General features: G+C 30.3%; 1 protein-coding gene across 1 annotated transcript in view; it reads right to left on the bottom strand.

Moving 5' to 3' along the window:
* LOC118183970 (uncharacterized) overlaps positions 1-20,390 on the bottom strand; it is a 62,730-nt gene extending 42,340 nt beyond the window's left edge. The window contains exon 1 of the mRNA XM_035353587.2: positions 20,177-20,390. Within this exon, the coding sequence (XP_035209478.1) occupies positions 20,177-20,194 (18 nt within the window). The 5' untranslated portion in view covers positions 20,195-20,390. The remainder of the gene's footprint in view (positions 1-20,176) is intronic.
* Between the last annotated feature and the right edge of the window lie 1,193 nt (positions 20,391-21,583).

Genomic DNA, 21,583 nt, shown 5'->3' with positions numbered 1-21,583 from the left:
TTAGGCGAAGTTTACGGCTAAGTTTATGGGAGATCAAGAAACAATCTGCAGAAATATTCTAAGCAATGTTTAGAGCTAAAGTTTAGGAATATAAGGAAATGATCTTCAGAAATAACCTATAACATTAATTTTATAATTTACATTAAGATTAAAATGGTTATGATTGACTATAGATTTAACTCATAAGCAAAAACAAATTAACTAATATTTAGTTATTACTAAATAACTATTGCAGTTCTTCGAAATACTCTTTGTGTGTTTTTAACTTGTCTCACATGGACGTCGATAAACCCTTGAAAAAAACCATGGACGACAGAAATGGTTGTACCAGTTTTGGGTAATAGAATTTGAAACTATTGGTAACAAATAGTATGACCTCCATCTCAATTTCATTGTAAACTACTTGACAGAAGTAATTGAGAGTTCCTAACCCAACTTTGGAGGTATTACTGGAATTAAACATGATTTGGTGTCTGTCTAAAGGATAACTTCATGCACTTGTAATTAAAATTTCCCTAAAACATTACTTTTTCATGACCGAAATTCTTTTTCTTTTATTAGATTTTCAGTCACTGAAAATCTAATAAAATTTAAAATCATATTAAACTAATCAGCAGTTGGAAATAAAAGATCCAAATTTACATTTCTTTTTAATATCTTTACGCAATGGACTTCTTTACGACAAACAAAAACATCTATCTCTGCAAAAAATATCGTTGCGTCTAGCACGCGAGGTTGAAAGTTTCAGGAATTTCGCATTTGTTGACAACTGATTCTGCTCCGGTTAAATGCCGAAACCCGTCTAAATTACAGACGCCTGCCTGTCTGTATACCTTTTCATGATCGCTATGCGTTAATTCTTGCGGAAAGGCCATCATCTGAAAGTTCAAACACAGCCTGCAGGCGATAGATATCACACACCGTTCCTCGCAAAAACAGTCATCGAGTTCACTAGAATTTTTTTAACCACTTTAGGACAAGCTGGGTTTGAAAGTTTTCATTCGACGCAAGTTCTCTGAGCTTATTTTCTCCTAGTTTTGCTTTCTATATGAAGACCGTCTATTCATGAAATCGCATTTAGTTTCCAGCCGTTGACTTTAAATATGATTATTTGAAGGCAAAAACCAAAATTTAATCCTGAAGTTCATACGTTTTCAGATTTTATTACCTATGCATATATTACCAGATTAAAAAAAATAACGGACTAGAAATCTCTTTGCCAGGCAGCATATATAGCATTTAACATAACTGTTTATATAAAAAATAATGGTAAGTGATATTATAAAATCTATTAAACAAATGCTCCTTTAAAATATATCTCTTTAATTTAATTAGAATAGAGATGTTTTAAACAGCAACAATAACCATTTAAAAAATAAAGAAAAAGGAGAAATGTTGTAAAATTATATTGCCGTGATATATTGGCTTGGTTTGGTACATTTAATTACGGCAAAGAACACGAAAGCTATCTGCTTAGGGAAGGGATGTCTTCGTGGAGGATTTTTCAGGGAAATTGGCTCGTATAAATGTTAGACATGGGATAAGCCACAAAAGCGCCCATGTAGCCAGCCCGTTCGCCGGGATGCCAACGTTCAGAGACTTTACGCTCGGCCGCTGGTGGGCTCCCGTGATATATGAAAAATTTTGATGTTCCTGGAAACAGCCCTCTCTGGTCGTTGTAGGAAGCGACAGTTGGGTATACTAATTAGCAGTGGGATGTGTGGGAAGAATATTTTAATTTTTACTTTCTTGTACGAAGCAAAAGGAATGTAATCGAGAAAAATTTCGAGTATCATATTTCACCAGATATACCCATTTTGACGGTTTCTGAATCATTTGGATGAATTTTTGTGTGACATCTGTACGTACGCATAGGACAAAGGACACTTTTTTTTTTCAAAACGGATAGTAAAAGAGATCAAAAGTGACTTTTTTCATAACGTCGTCCATCCGTACCTATGTATGTATCTCACATAACTCAGAAAAGGTTAACCCTAGAACATTGCAGTTTTGTATATGGGGCCTCTATAACATCTAGTTGTGCACCTCTCTTTCTTATTTCCATCAGCAGTATCGAATATATATATATATATATATATATATATATATCCATCCCCTTCCCCAGCCTTACCCAGCATTTGGGAAAGTTTCATACTAATTATGAAAAAATAAAATTATATGAAGTTTAACTCCCGTATGACAGCATTTGAACGGTTAAAGTGCAGCAAAAATATGTGAATAATTTGATACACTGTACAAGAAAGTCATGTGGCGTTCACATCAGATAATTTTCTTTGTGTGAAAGACAGCAAAGTACCGTCTTGAAATCATGCTAATTGCTACAATATCGGTTGGATATGTGTATTTTTCTTGGCTTCGTGGTTCATGATTTTAATCTGTAATTATAGTGTTTTGATTAATAAAACTGTGAGCAGTTTTGGAAAATACTTTCCTGATGTTTTCGGTTTTTAAACTGGTATACAATAGATCAGCGGTTCTCAACCTTTTAACTAACGAGTGCTATCTAAACAAAAATTTGAAAACTTTAGTATCACTATTTTACGGTGATTATTTTTCAGTTTATCAATAAAAATATTTTTAAAAATATTTTGCTATTTGTACAACCTATTAGCTATTCGTATTAAATATGCACACATAAAAATATTAGACTGAAAAATTGGTTACCATTTTAATTAACAAAATTTAAATTATAATACTTTAATTCTAAAATTTAAATTTAAATTTGGACCTGTTTAAGACAGATCAATTTCTTTATGGCTGGTCTTATTTAACTTCGCTTTATCCGTAAATTAGGATTCACTTTCAGTTTTGTTCTGTATTTATTTTTCAAATATAACACGGACGAAAATCCTTCTTCACACAAATAAGTTCTGCAAAAAGGTAATACAAATTCAATAGTTTTATTTGAAATGAATTAAAATACTTTTTTTCGGTTCAGCCAAAAGTTAAGTATTATTTTTTAAACTTCAGTTAAGTTCGATCACAGGAAAATTCTATCAACTGTGCTTTTTTTCTCACGAGATTTTTTGAATTTAATAGTTAAATATACTTTGTTTATTTGCGTACCATCTGTTTTGCTCTTGCGTACCTCCAGTGGTACATGTACCGCTGGTTGAGAATCGCTGCAATAGATTACTCTTTTATTAACCGAGGAATGTTGGCTATGCCTTTAAATGCTTTAATTTACAAAAATTGTATTTTATAGAGCTTTGCTTTTGCAGCATATCCCCATATAGGGGAGGCGTAAAGTAAGACTAGATAGATTCCCGTTTCGTTGTTTTATTTTATTATTTCTTTATATTATTTTATTTTTAACATTGCCGTATTTCGCAAGAAGAGGCTTTTAGTTTATGGAAAATATTTAATTTATTGTTGAGTTTGGTAAAATGAGGTTTAAAAGTGTGTTTGCCAAATATCATTCCTAGGTCTGTGACTTCTTGTTTCTAGCATATTTCTTTTCTATGTCGCTAGTAAGCTAGGTGACGGACCTTTGCGAAGTAGAACTGCAGTTGATTTATAGATGTAAACTGAGAATCTTCAGTCGGTAAGTCAAGCCTATAATAAATCGAGATAATTCTTCACTTGAACAAACACATATTCCAACGTTTTGGTTTGTGTCAAAATAGCTGCGCTATCAGCGAAGGGTGTTATTTGAAATTTAGTGTACTGTGAGATGTCGTTAAGTGCTTTTGATACTAAGGGCTTAAAATGTGGAGCACTTTTGTTTTAATAGGCCTCCGCATATTGCAATGATATACAATGCATTTTTATAATTTAAATAATAAATTAAACATTTTCTTTTCTCAAGTTTGGCAACAGCTATTAGAATATAATTTTTTCGAGCCTTGATGGATGATTAACGCTGTGGTGGTGAAACGCAACAAAGCGTGAGAGGTAAAATGAAGACTATATAAAATTGCGCAACTAAAGAAAACTGAATGGATCTTGAAAATCCGAACCTGCTTCAAAGATAATGAGTTCTTTTTTGTTAGTTGAACTTAAGAACACAATAAACGCAAAAATATAAAATTTGTAGGGCATAACATAATTAATGAACAAAAAAATATTTCATTCCGTTAATTTTTTAACGGACGAATAAAGACGCTTTACTATTCACATATGATCGTAAATTTTTTTACTCATCCACTATATTAGAACTCATGAAAACTTGACTACTTTTTTTTGTTTAAAATAAATTGATAACATCTTCTTTGGATAATAAAAGGCTTTAAAAGATTTTATGTCATAAACGTGGATGAATAACGCATCAAATCTGACTACAGGTAATAAATTTACGTTTATGATTTTGTCCCAAAGAACAAACGAAAAGAACAATGTTAATCTTTTTAAATGACTCGCTGAAATTCAGTAGCAACATTACGCAAAATCGCATCCTTTTAAATTCCTTCCGTATTGAAGACTGCTACTTAAAAAACCGGTTGACCAGTTATAGAACTAGGCGAACGATATGGGTACGGTTGCAGAGTAATTAGATCATACCATATTTTAGAAGATTAATGAACCTGAAGAATAGCCCTAGAGCCATCTGAATAGCCTAGAATTCCATAATCGTCGCCCAAAACCCACACCATTCGCTCGTCCGGACGAATTCTTAGCGATCTTAGCATGTAATCGCACTGTCAAAATAATCATCTCCGACCTAGTAGTTTATTCAATGTCTTTTATTTTCGAACCCATTTGTATTCCTTACTTGTTTTAAAAATAAGTGATGCTTACTTTTCTTACCTGTTGATAAGTGACAGATCTGTTAACATTTTCTTATTTTCAATAAAGAATTTTATGCCAGACTATTTTATCACCTCAGGAATCACATACACAATTAATATTTTATATCAACTAAATTATTTCATTATTTGAGAATGCAAGACTAAAAATAACGTCTACATAGCAATTTTCTGCAGATGTCTGTTGATTTTCATATCTGTGTATGTGCTGTAATTATCTTCCGGTTAAGGTTTTTATGCCTTTAGTTAACATGCATGCAATAATTGTAGAATTATCAACAATTTAAAAATTCTTTAAGTGTGGCTAATCCTAATTTTTGCTTACCATAGCAGCCATATTTGCTTACAGTAGAAACTTAGCAGAATAGTGGATTTGTTGCCAATCTAGAGAAACTAAGCCTCGCAACAAAAAGATAACGTCTTCTTTTATTATTGCAAATTAAATCATGATTAACCCATTCTGGTTATTAAATTGATTTAAATTATTGCATATATTGACTTATTATAGCGTCCACAACAAATTAAGTCAGTTTCTGAGCCTGCAATGTCTTTTTGCCGAGTGAGACCAAAAGTAAACTCTCAGTTTTGTGAACCGAAAAATCTGCCTTCTTGCCCGCTGGCCGAATTGCTTGTTTTTGCGTAGGAACTCTAATTTTAATTGTAAAAGTTGTTCTTTAAATTGTTTTAACTGTATTTATGCTTTATATTTTCCTATATTTTTCAATTTTGAATTAAAATATTTTGAGGTTATGCATTTTTGCCTTCTCGCGAAGTGAGAACTGTATTAATTGAATGAGAAATATATCTCTAATGAAACTGAAGAAAATAAGTTTATATGAAATGCAGGAAAAATGTGTATAATTTAATATTCCGTACAAGGAAGTCATGTGGTGTATAACATGAGATGTTTTTATTTTAAGGCTTTGTTTATTATTTTAAATTTTTTTGTTAATGCTCAATAATTTGTATTTTCTATTTTTGTGAAAAGTTAAAAATTAAATTAAAATTTGATATTTTTAAATAAAATAACGCTTTATTAAAATTCTGACATGTGGCCAATACCTACAAAGCTTCCTATTTATCACTAGAATCGTTCATACAGCTACGCTGATCAGAAACACGTATACAATTCCAAAATAGCTTTTGAAAATTTAAATTAGGCTAAGAAGAAACTTTAGTTTACAGGAAACTGTATTTGATCACCTTCGAAATTGATAAAGCTTTTTAAAAATGTGCACTAAACTAAGATGTTTTTTGGATAATTTTAAATTTTGCACCGGCGTCTTTCTCTTTCGTTTGATTTTTTGAAAGATTAAGATTTTCTTTACGAACTTATCTTATTATACACATGTAGAGACATTAGGTTAATTGGAAAAGCCGGAGAGATGAAAAATTAGCGATCGTCTTTGCCGGGAATCGAACCACGGACCTGTAAAATAGCGGTTCAGTGGGCTAACCACTACACACGAAGGTACGCAAGGAAAGTGCGAGAAATACCTTATACACCAATTAAAAATAACATCTTCATTTAAATATGATCGAATTAAAATTGATTTTTAACACATGAAAACATACGTGATCGTTTGCATAATTTCTGTATTCATAGAAAACAGCATCAGGTCAAATTTATAAACTGTTGTCATTCTACACATTATAATAAGTTCCATTTATTTTCCAGGGACTGTGTTTCCGTCTGGCTATTGCACTCAGGCTTTGGAATGGCAGTAGTAAATAATTCCTCTTCGTATAAACTTTAAGGCTTGTTGAAATATTTTGCTTTAGATTATTTGCATGCTTAATTTTAATGATTTCAAGAAAGGATTTACCCCCCCCCCCCGCCGGTATGAAACCACTACTCATCCCGTAAGGTGCTTACTCACCGCTCACCGCAGATCGCTGCTGCAAAGAATATGTATTGATATAGACGTTCTTTGGCTGCTGTGCGCAGTCGTGTGATTTTCGATGCTCTCAACCAATTCGTTCGTGCGCATTGTGATATTATTTTCGAGAAACTTGATGTTCCGGGAGAGTAATATTTATTTTAAATTCCTTCCGGGAGCCGGGAGATTTAAATTTTAGCGACTGGGGAATTCCGGAAGATGTGTGAACTCTAGTTTTGGGCAGTGGAGTGGTCGTGCGCGAAACAAATGTGGGTTTTCAGTACTCCAAAATCGCAAGTAGTGTCTGTTAACAACACCATGGAGATGAAAATGGACCTCGTCTGTAAACCCTATTCGGCCGACATCGAAACCAGAAACATCAATCATGTCAATCATCTTGTTAACAAATCTTGTCTGTTTGTCGTTCAGCTTGAAATGGTATAGCGTACCGGTATTGAATCATGTACGTAAACATGTATGATTTCTTCCGTAGGATTCTGTAAATGATGGATAGCATGATTCCGGATTCAGCTGCAAGTTTGCGGGCACATTTATTCGGATGACACTCAATAACTGCAGCAAGTCTCGTTGCATTTTCAGGTGTAACGACGGAGTAGGTAGGATCCACATTTCCGACTAACGCATCAGCAACTTTGCCTGTCAGCTGAAATTTTTTGAATAGTTCACGAATTCTTTTCCTATCTCGGCGTTTTGCGATTTGAAATCGCGTTTGAAAACTTCTCCTTGTGGCAGTAGGGCTGTGATTTGATCTGTGATACTCCAACACAATAAACACACGTTCCTCCACGGAATGCATCACTTCTGGAAATTTGTAATTAAATTTTTGAGGTTGCTGTATCATATTCTTACAGTTTTTTTTAATAAACTTACCACTTGTTTCATGCTTCTATCTATGGTTTCCGAGTTATTTATTTTCAAAGTTAGGGGGCCCTTTGTGAAAACCCTGCATCTTCTGGAATAACAATTAATGTATATTAGACAGGCTGCCATGAGGAATAAATAATAGTTATCTCCATTGATGAATTTATCGTTAAGTCTACAGCTTTAAAAATAGACGTAAATAACCTTTTTATCAGATATGTATTTTCATTTTTTTAATCATAAAATCTGTATAATGGCGTTCTGAAACTTCATACGTGAACACATTTTAATCTAATAGTTTTGCTTTTATTACAATCAAATGCCCTCCCGTTTATGCATAATCATGAAATATGCTTAATTAAAAATCGTTATCATCATTGATTATGTATAATAATAAAATATTACATATTTAATTTGTTTTCCTTAAAATTTACAAAAATAAAATATAAATTTTGTAAAAAAATAATAAAAAAAATGTATTCATAGTTTTTAAAATCACTGTATATATTCTCAATTTACGATGGGGCTTCTAAAAAAGAGAGAGAGAAAATAATAGAAATTGGATTGTTGCGCATAGCAGCATGAATTAGGATAGGATTGCTGTGAGCAAGCAGCGTGACTTGAAAAGCAATTTGTTTTATTTTTATCCTTAGAGAGAACCTTCTAAGATGTAAACAAACAAGACGCGCACCATTTATTCACACAGCAATTATATATTACTGTGATTATTTAATCTGTAATTTTACAAAACAAAATGGGAGGGCACTAAGGTAGGGCAAAATGTATGGAAAAAAGAAAGTCTGGCGTGTGCAGAAAAGTAGCTTATCCTGAGGAAAGGTTGAAAATAGTGTACATTCAATATTTTTTGTAGTGCAAATATATGATATATACCCGATCTCAATTACTTATAGCTTCTTTGGGGAAAGAATATTAAGTGAAACTTTTCACAGACTGAAAGTTAATCTGCGCGGAAGGATATTTAACGAGTTCTCACGGAAATACCTTTATCTGAAGATAGTGACTACCAGGAAAATACGAAATTAGTAAATAAGGATTGGTAAAGGTGCTATAAAGCAGGTAAGATCAGCAGATTAATCACAGCCGATATAAATATCAATAATTCTTTATGTTATAAGTCCCTCAGAGTAGTAAATATTTTTTGGAATCATAATGACATTTCTCTTTGCAATAGCTTTTGTTTTAAAATGAAAATTATGTATATGGAATCAATAACTGTAGCATTCGAGTTTTTGATCATGAAACAATTTTGCTCGTATTTAGGATATTTTTCATAGACCAACATTCGTTAATATCACATTACCATAGGCGCAATTTTATTATTAATGCGATTTAATGTTATAATCTCTATCCTACAGTAATCCATTAGAATAGGAATAAAATTAAATAGAATAAAATTCGCATACTACATTTAAAAAGTTTTTAAGTAGCTCGTAATAAATATTTTAAATAAAAATTGACTTCAGCAACAAACATTGACCTCTGCTGCTGTATGGCCCATAATAAGAGCGTTTTACGAATACTAATTGTTCTTTATTGTATACACATAATATCCATTTTAAAGTATGGAATGTTTCAAAGGAAAATAATTTCCTTAACAACATTCCATACTTCATTCCAGCATTCCATTCCAATTTCATATAATGTCTTTTCCAAAAAATAATTTTGCACCTTTGCTCTTCTAAGGGAAATTGTCACATAACGAATTACTGACATTTAAATTATAGCATAAAGGTACCCTTTTTCGCTTTATTTAACTTGAATGGTTTATTTAACTCGGCATGAATTTAATTATACTTGCCTTGCGACAATTTGTAATCTATTTATTAAAACTGACTTCGACAAAATGTTTTTAAGGGACTTGAGAATTTTTAATACAATTTTAGATCTTTTTTTCTTGTAAAACAGTTTCATAACACATTTACTAAATTTTATTATTTAAAATTTTTGATAAACATATTTTAAACTAATAAATATTTTAAAATTCCCTGAAAACTTTTAAGTATTTATATCTTATTAAATAGTAGTTATTTCCGATACTTAGTTCTGAATCAAATTGTTCAAATCGAGCTGTTAGAGGTTTTCCCATAATGTTTAATTTTTCAGCGGGATTTGACAAATTCTAATTTATCATACAATCGATTGACTATAAATTAACATATGAAAGCTATAATGATCCTCAAAAAGAATGAATTAGCAGTTCAATAATACTTTGCAAAAATACGCATTGCATAAAATGCATAAACTGAATCTGATGGATAATATAAACAGATCTACGGAAATATTCTTTATTAAAACCAGCAGATTTTCAACAACTATTAAGTTATCATATCTAAAATTTATCATCAACCCTTAAACTGTTAATGTATTATTTTTTTTTTAAACATTCCGTTCACCCTGAAAAATAGTTTAGTTGACAGGAGTTTAAGAAACACGTTTTTGCGTGAATAGCTTGAATATAAGTAGTTCGAGAAACACTGGTATACAGAAAGAATTATATTTACGCCAAAACATAGAACGAAACCTAATGAACGACGAAGAACTTAAAGATACAAAACCTAAGTATACAGCTCAGAATACGATGCTTCTTCTGCCTTTTAGAATTAAACTCCCAAAATGGAAATTTAATATAATTAAAATTCCATTTTGGGAGTTTAATTCTATATCAGACAATTTATTAGCAACGGTAAACTATCTAAATCGCGTGCAGTTAAAACCGGTCTTTAAACTCCATATCAAGCAATACAAAATGAGCTATTTTAGCCTTGCAAAAACCCTTTTCTTTAAATTTGCGTGGAATATTTAAAAAAAAATCATAAATGATGGAAATATCTACGATTCCATTTCGGTCGCAAAAGAAAAACATACAGATAGGGAAAAAGTAACAAGAAAACATTAGTAGAGGTTAAGAAAATGAGCGCCATTTTAGTCATTTAACCTCGAAACCAACACAGCTGTAACAAACATAATCTCGTCAGCACAGTTATGGAGAGTTGGAAAATCTTTTACGTCCTATTATTTCTCTGAAGCATTGCAAATTGCCCCAATCACTGGTACGAGATTAAAAATATGATATAACAATCGAAGGTGATTGCGTGTGACTGGGAAAAGTTCAGGTTTCGTGCGGGAAATCTTAGAAACTATATTTTTATTCTTAAACTCACTAACTTTATGTATGTAATAAAATCTATAATTTAATAAGCTACTTAAAGTATCTTTAAATGATTTTGCTTGGAAACTTCTCTTTTTTTGGCCAGTTTATCTTTTTTTGGCGCATTTCTTTATCGTTTGCTTGTATGCTTCTTTATAAGAACAGTGACGTCCTTTGTCATTCAGTAACTGATAAAAGTAATCGGACACTTAAAGTTTCTGAAAATAGAGTAAAAAATTTCAAAAGTGGAAAATTGGAGGTATGAAACATCATTTTCTTAAACTGTACGTTGTAGTTTTCTTTTATGACAAACATCAATTTCATAAATAGAACTTTGAGCTGAAGAATTAATATTTCTGTTTAGAGTGAGAAACTTGCGCAGATGCCTTCAGGCGTAGCTGAGAATGCAAATAAAATCATCTGTAATTATAATTTGTTGCTGTATTTATCGCAAATGATGTTATTATTTTTACCTTCAAGCCGCAAGCAACAAAGATATTTCCTGAAATTCTTCAACAGCTTTCTAAGAATTTCAGTATATCGCTATCGTAACCATTTCATCGAAAACATATAGATAGGGAATAGAAAATTCCAAATCAGTTCTGAATTTTCACGGTTCCTTAATGCTTAATTTAGTGCATTTAATAATTATAGAGAACTTTATTCAAAGTACGACAAAATTCAAAGTGCAAAAAGATATGGGAGGCTATCAAAATTGTCATGTGCAGTCCAAAGCAATATCGTAAAAAACATTGAAATAATCACAAAAGAGCCCTTTTAAAACTGAAACAAATCTGCATTAATAACGTGAGAAATATTTTAACTGAACAACTGCTAAAATAGTGATCTGCTACTCTAGATATAATTCTTGTGCACCTTCTCCGACAAAGAAAGAATAAAATACTTCGATTTCCTTTCCCAAATCTTCGATAAATAAGAACTAAATATATTAGCATAAAGTATTATGCTGGTAAAGGAAGTTAATTTAACACAGTATATTAGGTAGATTCTAATTTAGTACTAAAAAGTTGGAAAGAAGAATTTCCCAAACCGAAATAAATTCCATCAGTGCAACATGATGGAAGGAGAAATGTGATTTGGGGTTATGTCGCTCTTTAAACTGTTGATTGAAAATATAATGTACCAGTGCTACTATATTCATGTTTTTAAGTGAAATTTCAGATATTCAGCTCAATACTTTAACTTACAAAAGAGTTCTAAATTCTATCACGATAATGATCAGTATATACGGGTATTAACAAGTGACCCTGAATGAACTTTAACTGTCCTGAAATACTCAAAAGCACATCCTGAGATCGATATTTAAATTCTAACTAATATACTGGACAAGAAATGTAGTATAAAATTCTAAAATATTCACATTTCTTTAAAAAATATTAAACTAGTAATATAGTATGAATGGAGGACAGAGATAAAAGTAATTTTGTAGAATCTACAATGTCTCACAAAATGATCGGCCACTATAATTTTTTTATTTTTATAAGTAATAGAAGGAAAGCTTTGAAATAAAATGATAAAGAATATTTTCTTTTCGAATACATATTTTCTTAGCTCTATCTTTGTACTAAATAAATTTGAAAAAATTAAATAGTAAATACAAAAACTAACGTTTTAAGCTGAACTGGGAAAAAGATACCACAAAATTAATCGGACATTTTCCTAATTTATAATTAAAAAGTCAGCAATAAATAAAAAACGGAGTTTTATGGAATTAGTGTGGATAAAGAAGCTAGTCAAAAATCTAAAAAACGTTTGCTTTTATAATTTAATTTTCTTTTTAGAAAATATTCGTTATTTTAATATTTTCTTGCAAAGGCTCGGCCAAGAAAGGAAATATCGTTAGAAACCCCGGATTAGTTATTGATTTGCATCAAAAGAAATGGCAATATCTATTAGAAAAATTACCTATTTACTTAATTTAAGTAATTCTACAGTTTTTGATATTATTAAGCGTTATAAGAAACAAAATCGTTTTCAAAACGAAAGAAGAAGACCAGGAAGTCCAACTAAGTTATCTAATGACATGGAAACGCTTTAGGCTAAGGAATATTAAAAAGAATCCAAAACTGAGTGCTCCTAAACTTCATGTGAAACTTCGTTAATTATATGGGATATGTGTGAATCCAGAAATTGTAAGAAGAGTAATGTGATCTGCAGGATATCATGGGCGAGTAGCAAGAAGAAAATTTTATGTCACAAAAAAGAAACCGAAAACTTCGGCTCGCTTTCGCAAAATCGATGAAATAAAACACACCAGACTACTAGAAAAAACTGTTGCAATTTTAACAAAAGAAAATTTAACATCTTCAGCTCAGATGGACGAGTGCTAGTGTGAAGAAAACCCAAAGAAGAATTTCCTGAAGCTAAACTTAGTACCACCTGTTAAGCACGGAGGAGGAGAAGTTATGGTATGAAAATTTATGGCACATTCCGGTGTTGGTAATATAGAGTCCATAATTGGTATTATGGATCAGTATAAGTACCGTGACATCTTAAAGCGAAATTTGGTATCTTCAGCACAAAAAATTAATATACAAAATAGTTTTAAATTTTACCAGGACAATGATCCAAAGGGTACTGCGTCTAATGTTAGACTGGCTGTTGTATAAGAGTCAGAAATAATTAAGGCATCACCCCTATCGCCAGATATTAATTCTATTCAATGTATTTGGTAGGAAGTAGAATCGAAAATTTAGCGGCATGAAATAAATCCAAAAGTAACAACGGAAAAAATATGGTTAATACGCAAAAGATTAAATTAAATCATTTTTTGGCTGTTACTAAAAGTGTCCGATTATTTTTGTGAGAATATTTTTCCTCATTGAAAAAAGATATTTAATTTTGAATTTAATTTTCATCTTTTCCTAAATGTATTTATTATTAAAAATTTTGAATTCATATATAATCAAAATAAAATAATCCTTTCTTTTTCTTTCAATTTCTTTTAATTTTTATGTTCATTAAAGAATACAAAAATGCAAACTGTCCGATCATTTTTGTGAGCCACTGTAAGTAGAAAAAATTAAACAGTGTTCTAAAACTAGTATGAATTCAACAAAATATTTAGAAGATTCAAGAATGTGTTTTGAGTTTTATTTTGTAGAACAGTCAAAAATGTTCGATAGCTTTTATGAGAGGATTTCATCGTTCAATAAAGAAGATATTAGATTTTGTGATCAAATTTTTATTCTTGGAGACATATTTAATGTAAAAAAAAGATTACTTAAATGAATATTTCAAAGAATAACATGATTTTAAAATCTTAATTTCATGCTTTATTATTTTTGACATTATTTTTCGAAGCTAAAAATGTCTGATCACCTTTGTGAAATATTCTAATACAGATTACGTGGTGATTTAGGTCAGATTTAGGCAGGAATTATGAATCTCCCGGCATTGCGCTCAAACTGATTCCACAGCAGAGAAAAGTACAAGTACTTACTTAGTGTAAGAAAAAAATATACAAATAATTATTAAACAAGTAAATTAAAAAAAACTATATTTAATATTTCACTCAATAAATTATAGCAATAAAAAGCACTAAACGAAATAAAATGAACAATATAATAATAATAATAATAATAATAAATTTCATTCTGAAATCTTCAGGTTATATCAATGATTGAATCTTAACTCAGCTCCCACTTTTCAAAAACAGAAAGTGAGAAGGAGAAAATTTCAGTTTTGAAAGCTCCGCCATTTATTTCTGCATATTTTTTTAACATAAGACTGCGTAAATAAGTAAATACCGCAATAATAAAAAAACGCGCATTACTTTTTAGAAAAGAAATTTAAATTTTGAATAAAATAAAAATTACTTTTTGGAAAAGAAATTTAAATTTTGAATAAAATAAAAATTCAATAAACAAATAAAAATGCAATCTGAAAATTTCAAAAGTATTTATAAAGTGGAAAAAAATATAATAAAACTTTAAAAAATAGTAAATTTTGTAAAAAGTTACGTAACGTTAGTGTTCGAAATATCTTCCAATATTTAGAAGAAAATTGAAAATATTCGCAAATGTATCTCCATAATAATGATCGACCATTAAAACATCGTCATGTACACAAATACAACAATGAATTTTGTATTCGAAAATATCTTATTCGAAAATTCAACTCCAATTCTGAAAGCAACTTTCTTAAAAGTGTTATTGATGGTGCTTGCTTGTTCATAGATTTGGAATGCAAACCCAATAAAAATGTAAAATGTACGTTCTAAGATTCGTTTAAAATATAAAAATATAGCCGGAACCTTCTAAACACTAAACTACATAAGCAAGGCTTTGGTATTTTAATCAGACATTGGTCAAAAGTTGTCAATAAACTTCATTTGTCAGAAAGTGTTCAATGAAAAAATGAAAAAAAAATATATAAATAAAATTATGGAAATGATTATGGAAAGCATTAAAATTTTAAAACTGAAAAACCATACGAAAATATCACTTAGTTATTGAGACTTAGGCTGTTATGAAGACTCACGTATCTAACCTAGCTACAAGAATAATCATTCTGTGTAATTAAAATTCAAACATGTGGCTTTTGATAAAAATCTCGTTTTTCAAAGATTATTGGGCGAGTTTTATGGTTCAGTATGTAACATAATTAGAATAAATAACGGCTGAGAACAATGAAATGACCGCTTCGACGAGAATAATAGCAGGTCATAAGGTAAAGAACTATCTCACAGAACTACCCGTTTTTCACTCTATTTGCCATATGATCATCGTTATTTTAATATTGCCTGACTTAAACTACATCAGCATCGGCTTACCAAGAACGAGAATTAAATCATTCTACTTTGGTATACATAGCAACTAGAAGCTCAGAAATTTTCTGGTAGTTTCTTTAGTAAGAAATACCCGTGCGTTTTTTTCAATCGCTTGTAGAACATTAATCTCTAGTTTTCCAAATTCACGATATCTGGAACTCTAATTATCCGAATCGTTGATTCTTTCTAAGTAAGTAAAATTAAGCTTATGCTTAGTTCTCGGTGTATAAATAAGTGACAATTCCATTGCCCTGCGTTGGCAACAATAGTTAAATTTGCAATATTATTCAGGAGGAATTTCATTGTTACGGGTGTGAATATAATACGACATCGCTTCGCATATATTTTGTAATCTCATTTATTATCTACACATAAAACTTACTCGCGTCTTTCTTATTTTTTAAACATTTTAGTTCTTAATATATTGGTTTATTTTATTAAAATTAATTTCTCTTATTAATTAATCTCTTAAATTATTTAATCGAGTATCAATAAAAATATATTCCACTGATCGTGGTTATACACTTTCTCTAAATTAATTTGAGGTTTTTTTAAAAGAAAAATCCTGTTCATTTAAACAATGTATAAAAATGTAATAAAATACAATACGTATTTTTAAAATGTGATTACATTTGATTAACTTATTTGAAGTCATTTAATTTAAATGAATGTTAAGTAGCTTGGCCTACAATATACGTAGATCAGTCTTTCTCATCAAAGTTTATAGGCAATTATATAGATTTTAAACAATTAAGCAATTATATTTCAAATAAACTTAAAACAGTTAAATACAGTATATAAGCCTGCTGGAAAAATCAATGTCTTAATTAAACTTCATTTGAAAAAAATGAAGTTATGTATTTAGCTTTATAAGACTAAAGAATAATTACTTCAATCGTTTTTAGTACAATAAAAATTAAATAAAATTGTGTATTTAATTTTATCGCTTACGTCAAAGAAACGTAATTTAATTTCTACATTTTACTTAAAATAATTGTATGCTTAGGCAAGTACAAATAATTTAAAGTTTAGAATTTACCTTGGATAGGTAGTGTTCTGATGATAATATAAGTACCTGATAAAAGTTACATATTTTAAATAATAATCGTATATATTGTATAACAATAATATTATAATACATGTAGATTCTGAGCAATGAAATCATTTTTACTTGCCTAAATATCCGACTAATTTTAAGTAAAATATAGAAATGAAATTAACATTCCTTAGGCTATAAAGCAAAATATACAATTCTGTTCTAATTTTTTGTACTAAAATTAATCAGAGGAGTTATCGTTATTTGCATAACAATCGCATGTTCTATTTCTATTCGACTGAGACTATAAGATTTACTTTTTACAGAAGTTTTATATACAGTATGCAACTGATTTAAATTTGTTTGAAATGTTATTGTTAACAGTTTAAAACCCATTCATTTCCTACAAGGATTAATGGGAAAGTCTGGCCTACATATATTACAGGCCAAGCTATTTGTCATTTATCTAAATTGAACTAGTTCAACTAAACTGGCTAGCTTCTTAATATATACTAAATTTTTACTAAATTTTTATATTAATTGAATGAAAGAAAATTAAAAAACAAGTCTTATATAAATTTACAGTAAATGTATAATCGCGCTCAAGTGGAATAATTTTATTGATGCTCGATTACATGAAAATAACAACTGAGATTAATAAAATGAAGAGTATATTATATAAAGTAAAATATTGGTAGTAAGTAAAATATTGATAAAATGAGAAACACGTAACCCATAATAAATTTTAAGTGTAGATTATAAGCGCGTCGCAAATTCGTATCACATATATTCACATAACAATTAAATGTATTCTGAAGGTATTGTAAATTTTAACAATCGTAATCAATTTATGGCATTAAAATAAAAAATTGTTAAAACGTTGCGTATTCGAACGGATGAGAATGAATAGCGAGTTTAATCTTTCTTGATTTAGAATGAGTCAGCAATTCAGATAATTGAGTTCCTAAAAATCTGAAATTAGTATAGAGTTCTGTTACACAAGTAACTAGTGAATTAGAATAATATATATATACATATATTTACAATATTATTATATTTATGGTAAAGAAAATACTTAATTTATGGATCTGTATAATCTTCTTTGATGTAAAATACGGCAAGAGAAAATGTAAATTCCCTGAATTGCTTTGCAGTTAATACGTACACTGGCTCACGTTTGTTTTCGGTTACTTATATATTTTTTAAAAATTTATTTGCATAGATCTTGTATTAAATATTCAAATATAGACTTCAGACTTTTAAATATATTCATTTTTTACGCATTTCTTGTAGCAAAGTAAATATCATCAAAATATGCCATGTAAAGTGTTATTCTATAATTCATAAAAAATTCGGACACTCTAAAGCCTTGTAAGGTGTTTTGGAAACGCTGTTTCTTATCAGATGTTTATGTTTTAAGCTAAAATAGAACATAAGAATTATCATTTTCATTTAGAAATTTTCACTTGTTTAGCGAAATATATTAAAGGTTACATTTTTGAATGGATATGGAAGACTCTACAATTAAAAGAAACGTTCTGCTAAAAATCTTTTAAAAAATCTGAAAAGCTGTCCAAATTTTATATTAGGTATAAAGGGGCATATTTTCATTTACACACACATACACGTTCGGAAAAGTTTGGGCTAAAAATATTTAAAAGCAGCATATATTTAGAATTTCTGATAGACAGTCTCGCGCGCTGGAGATAAAAATGTTTTATTCTGTACAGTGTTGCTGTTGCTCGCTTTGAAATCGTTGAATCTTTTAATCAAAAATTCGCTATAGTTCTACAAAATATGAAATAGGTAATCAAATAAATTCCAAATTCGGTCTTCCAGCTGCCTATGTTTGGATGGAGGACTACGTTATTCAAAACTTGATGGCTCTAGGTACCGTTGTTTTTTCACAAACAAGAAACATGCGTACATTCATGCAGATTCTTCATTATTTAATTTCTTTTAATGTAATGCAGGGCTATAAAATTTGGTAGCAACAATTTGAAAAGTGATTCAGCGCTTTTCGTGATTCGATGCAAAATGCCTTTCGAAACTAACGAAAACTAAACTTCGGTTATGAGCTAACCCTCTTTGGGCTAGTAATTCATCATTTTAAAGACGATAGAAGTTTTCTAATTAGACAAATAATCCAGGATGTTAAGGCTTCAACTATATTTAATGTTATTAAAACGATGGAAATTGCGTGGAAATGTTGAACCACATCTCAATACAAAGGAATCAAGAGATTTATCTATACAAATTCAAAAAAATATCCTACAATTAGAAACAGATTAAAAGAACAGTTTGCATTAAAAGTAAACGTGAAATTATTCGAAGTGTCATTAGTGCTCTTGGATATAGGCGATCAGCGATAAGATATTTATATATTTTTTTTACTTAATATGTACTCTCCTTGGATACTACACAGAAGGAGAGGGATTCCTCATGGAGGACTTTTTAAGGGAACGTGGCTCCTATCCACATTACACATGGGGAAAACCACGAAAACGCCCGTGCAGCCACCCCGTTCTGCGGGACTCGAAACCGCTGGTGGACCGATTTTTAACAGATTGAAATAAACAAATCTATTGATAATAAACTACTTTTACGAAAAATGAAAGCATGTGTAACAGGAAATAGTATGATTTTAAAATGAAGTAGTAGCTAGTTGTTAGTGGAAACAAAAATGGAAATAATTTAGAAAACTGTAGTCAAATTTAAATTTTCAGATTTTTCGCATGCAGTTCAGAATGCGGAAAGATGTGTTATTAAATTAGTTCATATTCTTGTCATTTTAGAAGAAACCATGTTTGAATATACCGACGTAACTGCACCTTTTAGTTAACTTTTCCTTCAAAATGACAGAATTTTTCATTTTTACAATATCTGTTAGGTATCTGTTTTTCTACTAACAGAATAATTTGATTCCTTTATTAAAAAAATTTTAAATATCAATAATTTGCAATCTATTTTGCAACATACTATCATGCCAAATTAAATTTCTCTTGGAAAACAAGTATACAAAACTTCTGAATAACTTCAATGCATTAAAGGAAGCACAAGACTTCTAAATTAAATGAAATGTTAAAAGAAAGCACATATCGAACTGAAAGCGTATATTAATATTAAAGCAGCATATTTAAACGGAACCATTGCAAATTAAAGAGAGATATACTTTTGAAAAATTTATTTTTTATACGTTTTCCTTTAATTTAGAAGTTAAAAAGTAATATTTTGTAAAATATTTTAGGTTAAAAATATTTTTGATTATTATTTCTTGATGTCATAATTCAAGCTTTACAATGCAAAGAAAATGAAAATATTAATGAATTAAAAAATAATAATTTGTCTTTTGTTATTGAACATTGTTTTGCTATTGAAAAGAAAAAGTAAAATAAATTGGGAATTTTTTGGCTAATTATTGTTCATTGGCTATTTTGTTTTTTCGATTTTACAGTATTTTTTAATATTAAAGTTTTACTGATAGCGAACACTGTAGTATAAAGTAATAGAAATAATTTTGGATGAGGATTTTGCAAATATTGTAAGACTAAAAGTTATTTGAGATTTTCTTCTAGTGTTCATTTATCAATAAAACTTTTTATTTTTGAATGAAAAACTGACATATAAATTCATCTAAAAATGGAATCTTACCACGTAAATCCAATCCATAGCGAAAATTCAAAATTAGCGCACACAAAAATGGTTGTTAGAAAGTCCGCATGAGGATTAAAAACACCGAAATCAAAACTTCCCTCTCTGGTTTTTGGACTGTACGTGGCCAATGAGTGATCACCGAGCGATTCTTCGTCCGAAGGATAAGTGAATCGTGTGTGGTGCGAGATTCCAACGTCACCTCGAACCGACTCTCCATTCCAACGAATCGTCTTCAGCCTTGGCATTGACCTGAATTTCGGGCATTCCGTGTCGAAAAGGTTCCAGGCCCCGGGGGAGATGCACGGCGATGGTTTTTGATCTCAATTTTGGGGTAATTTTCGACACACTCCAGGAGTTTTTCTCGTTTCCTTCTCTTCTAGTACAACACGCTCCAGCGGGCACAGCGCTGGTCAGGTGCGGGTCGTGTGCTACCGGTCGAGATGAAAATGGCTACCACTAGTGTTTCTCGATTTCACTTACTGTTGATGTCTGTCCATTGTGCGGAAGCGGTGTCACTGTGTTTCCTTGCAAAAATTAAGTGGCCAGTTCTATTCAGAATCTGTAAGAGGTCTTCCGGCTGCAACAGAGTTGGAAAAGTTTCTGATAAACTAGCCTAGCTGTCCATGTGTCGAGAGTAAAATTTCGTAATGGTGTTTACACGAAAACTATAATAATTAGAAACTTACTTTTTCACACGTTTTCACCCTATTTGGAGCAGTAGTTTTAAATATGTCTCATTCTAGTCGAAAAGGCAAGTAACGTAAATAAACACTAGCGTTTTTTAGAACTCTTATTGCTCTTGTAGTTTTCATGAGAAATATGAGGAACTGTAGAATGATTTTGTGATCTTTAGCCGGTGTCTTGTTGGCCTAGGTTATAATTAGACCTAGCCGATATTTCTTATTTTTATTAGAATCCAGAAAGTAAGCTGATTTCAATGCACAGGTTAGAGTGAAATCTAAATTTACTGGGGTAATACAGGCAACGACATCTGCAGTTAATGCAACAGCAGTTAAAAATACACAGAAAAGAGAAAAATACATGTATTATAATCGGGTGAAAAATTACTTTTAACGATTTATTTATATTTTAACCAGCATATTCTAGACTTGGTTGTGTAAATTAAGTCGGCCTAAACGAAATAAAATGAAAAACCTTTAAATGAAGAAAAAGTAAATATTGTTAGAAATGCAATAATTTATTTATAAATATAATTAAAGATAATACTTACAATAGAATTTGACCATGCTCTTTGAACGCAAACTCACGTAAGCGTGTGATAGAAATTTTTTTCATCTTTCTCATATAAATAAATTTAATCTTTTTCAGTCAGGACACGGTTAGTCCGCCTCAATTAAATCGAGAATTGCCTGTAATTAGTTACCCTGTGTTTCATTTATTGCT

This window comes from Stegodyphus dumicola, chromosome 3 (assembly GCF_044657685.1).
Source record: "Stegodyphus dumicola isolate Sdum_Otavi_A_Nest chromosome 3, ASM4465768v1".
In the NCBI taxonomy this organism is placed as follows: Eukaryota; Metazoa; Arthropoda; class Arachnida; order Araneae; family Eresidae; genus Stegodyphus; species Stegodyphus dumicola.
The sequence above is the reverse complement of the archived record's forward strand: the minus strand, read 5'-3'. Positions and strand labels throughout refer to the sequence as shown.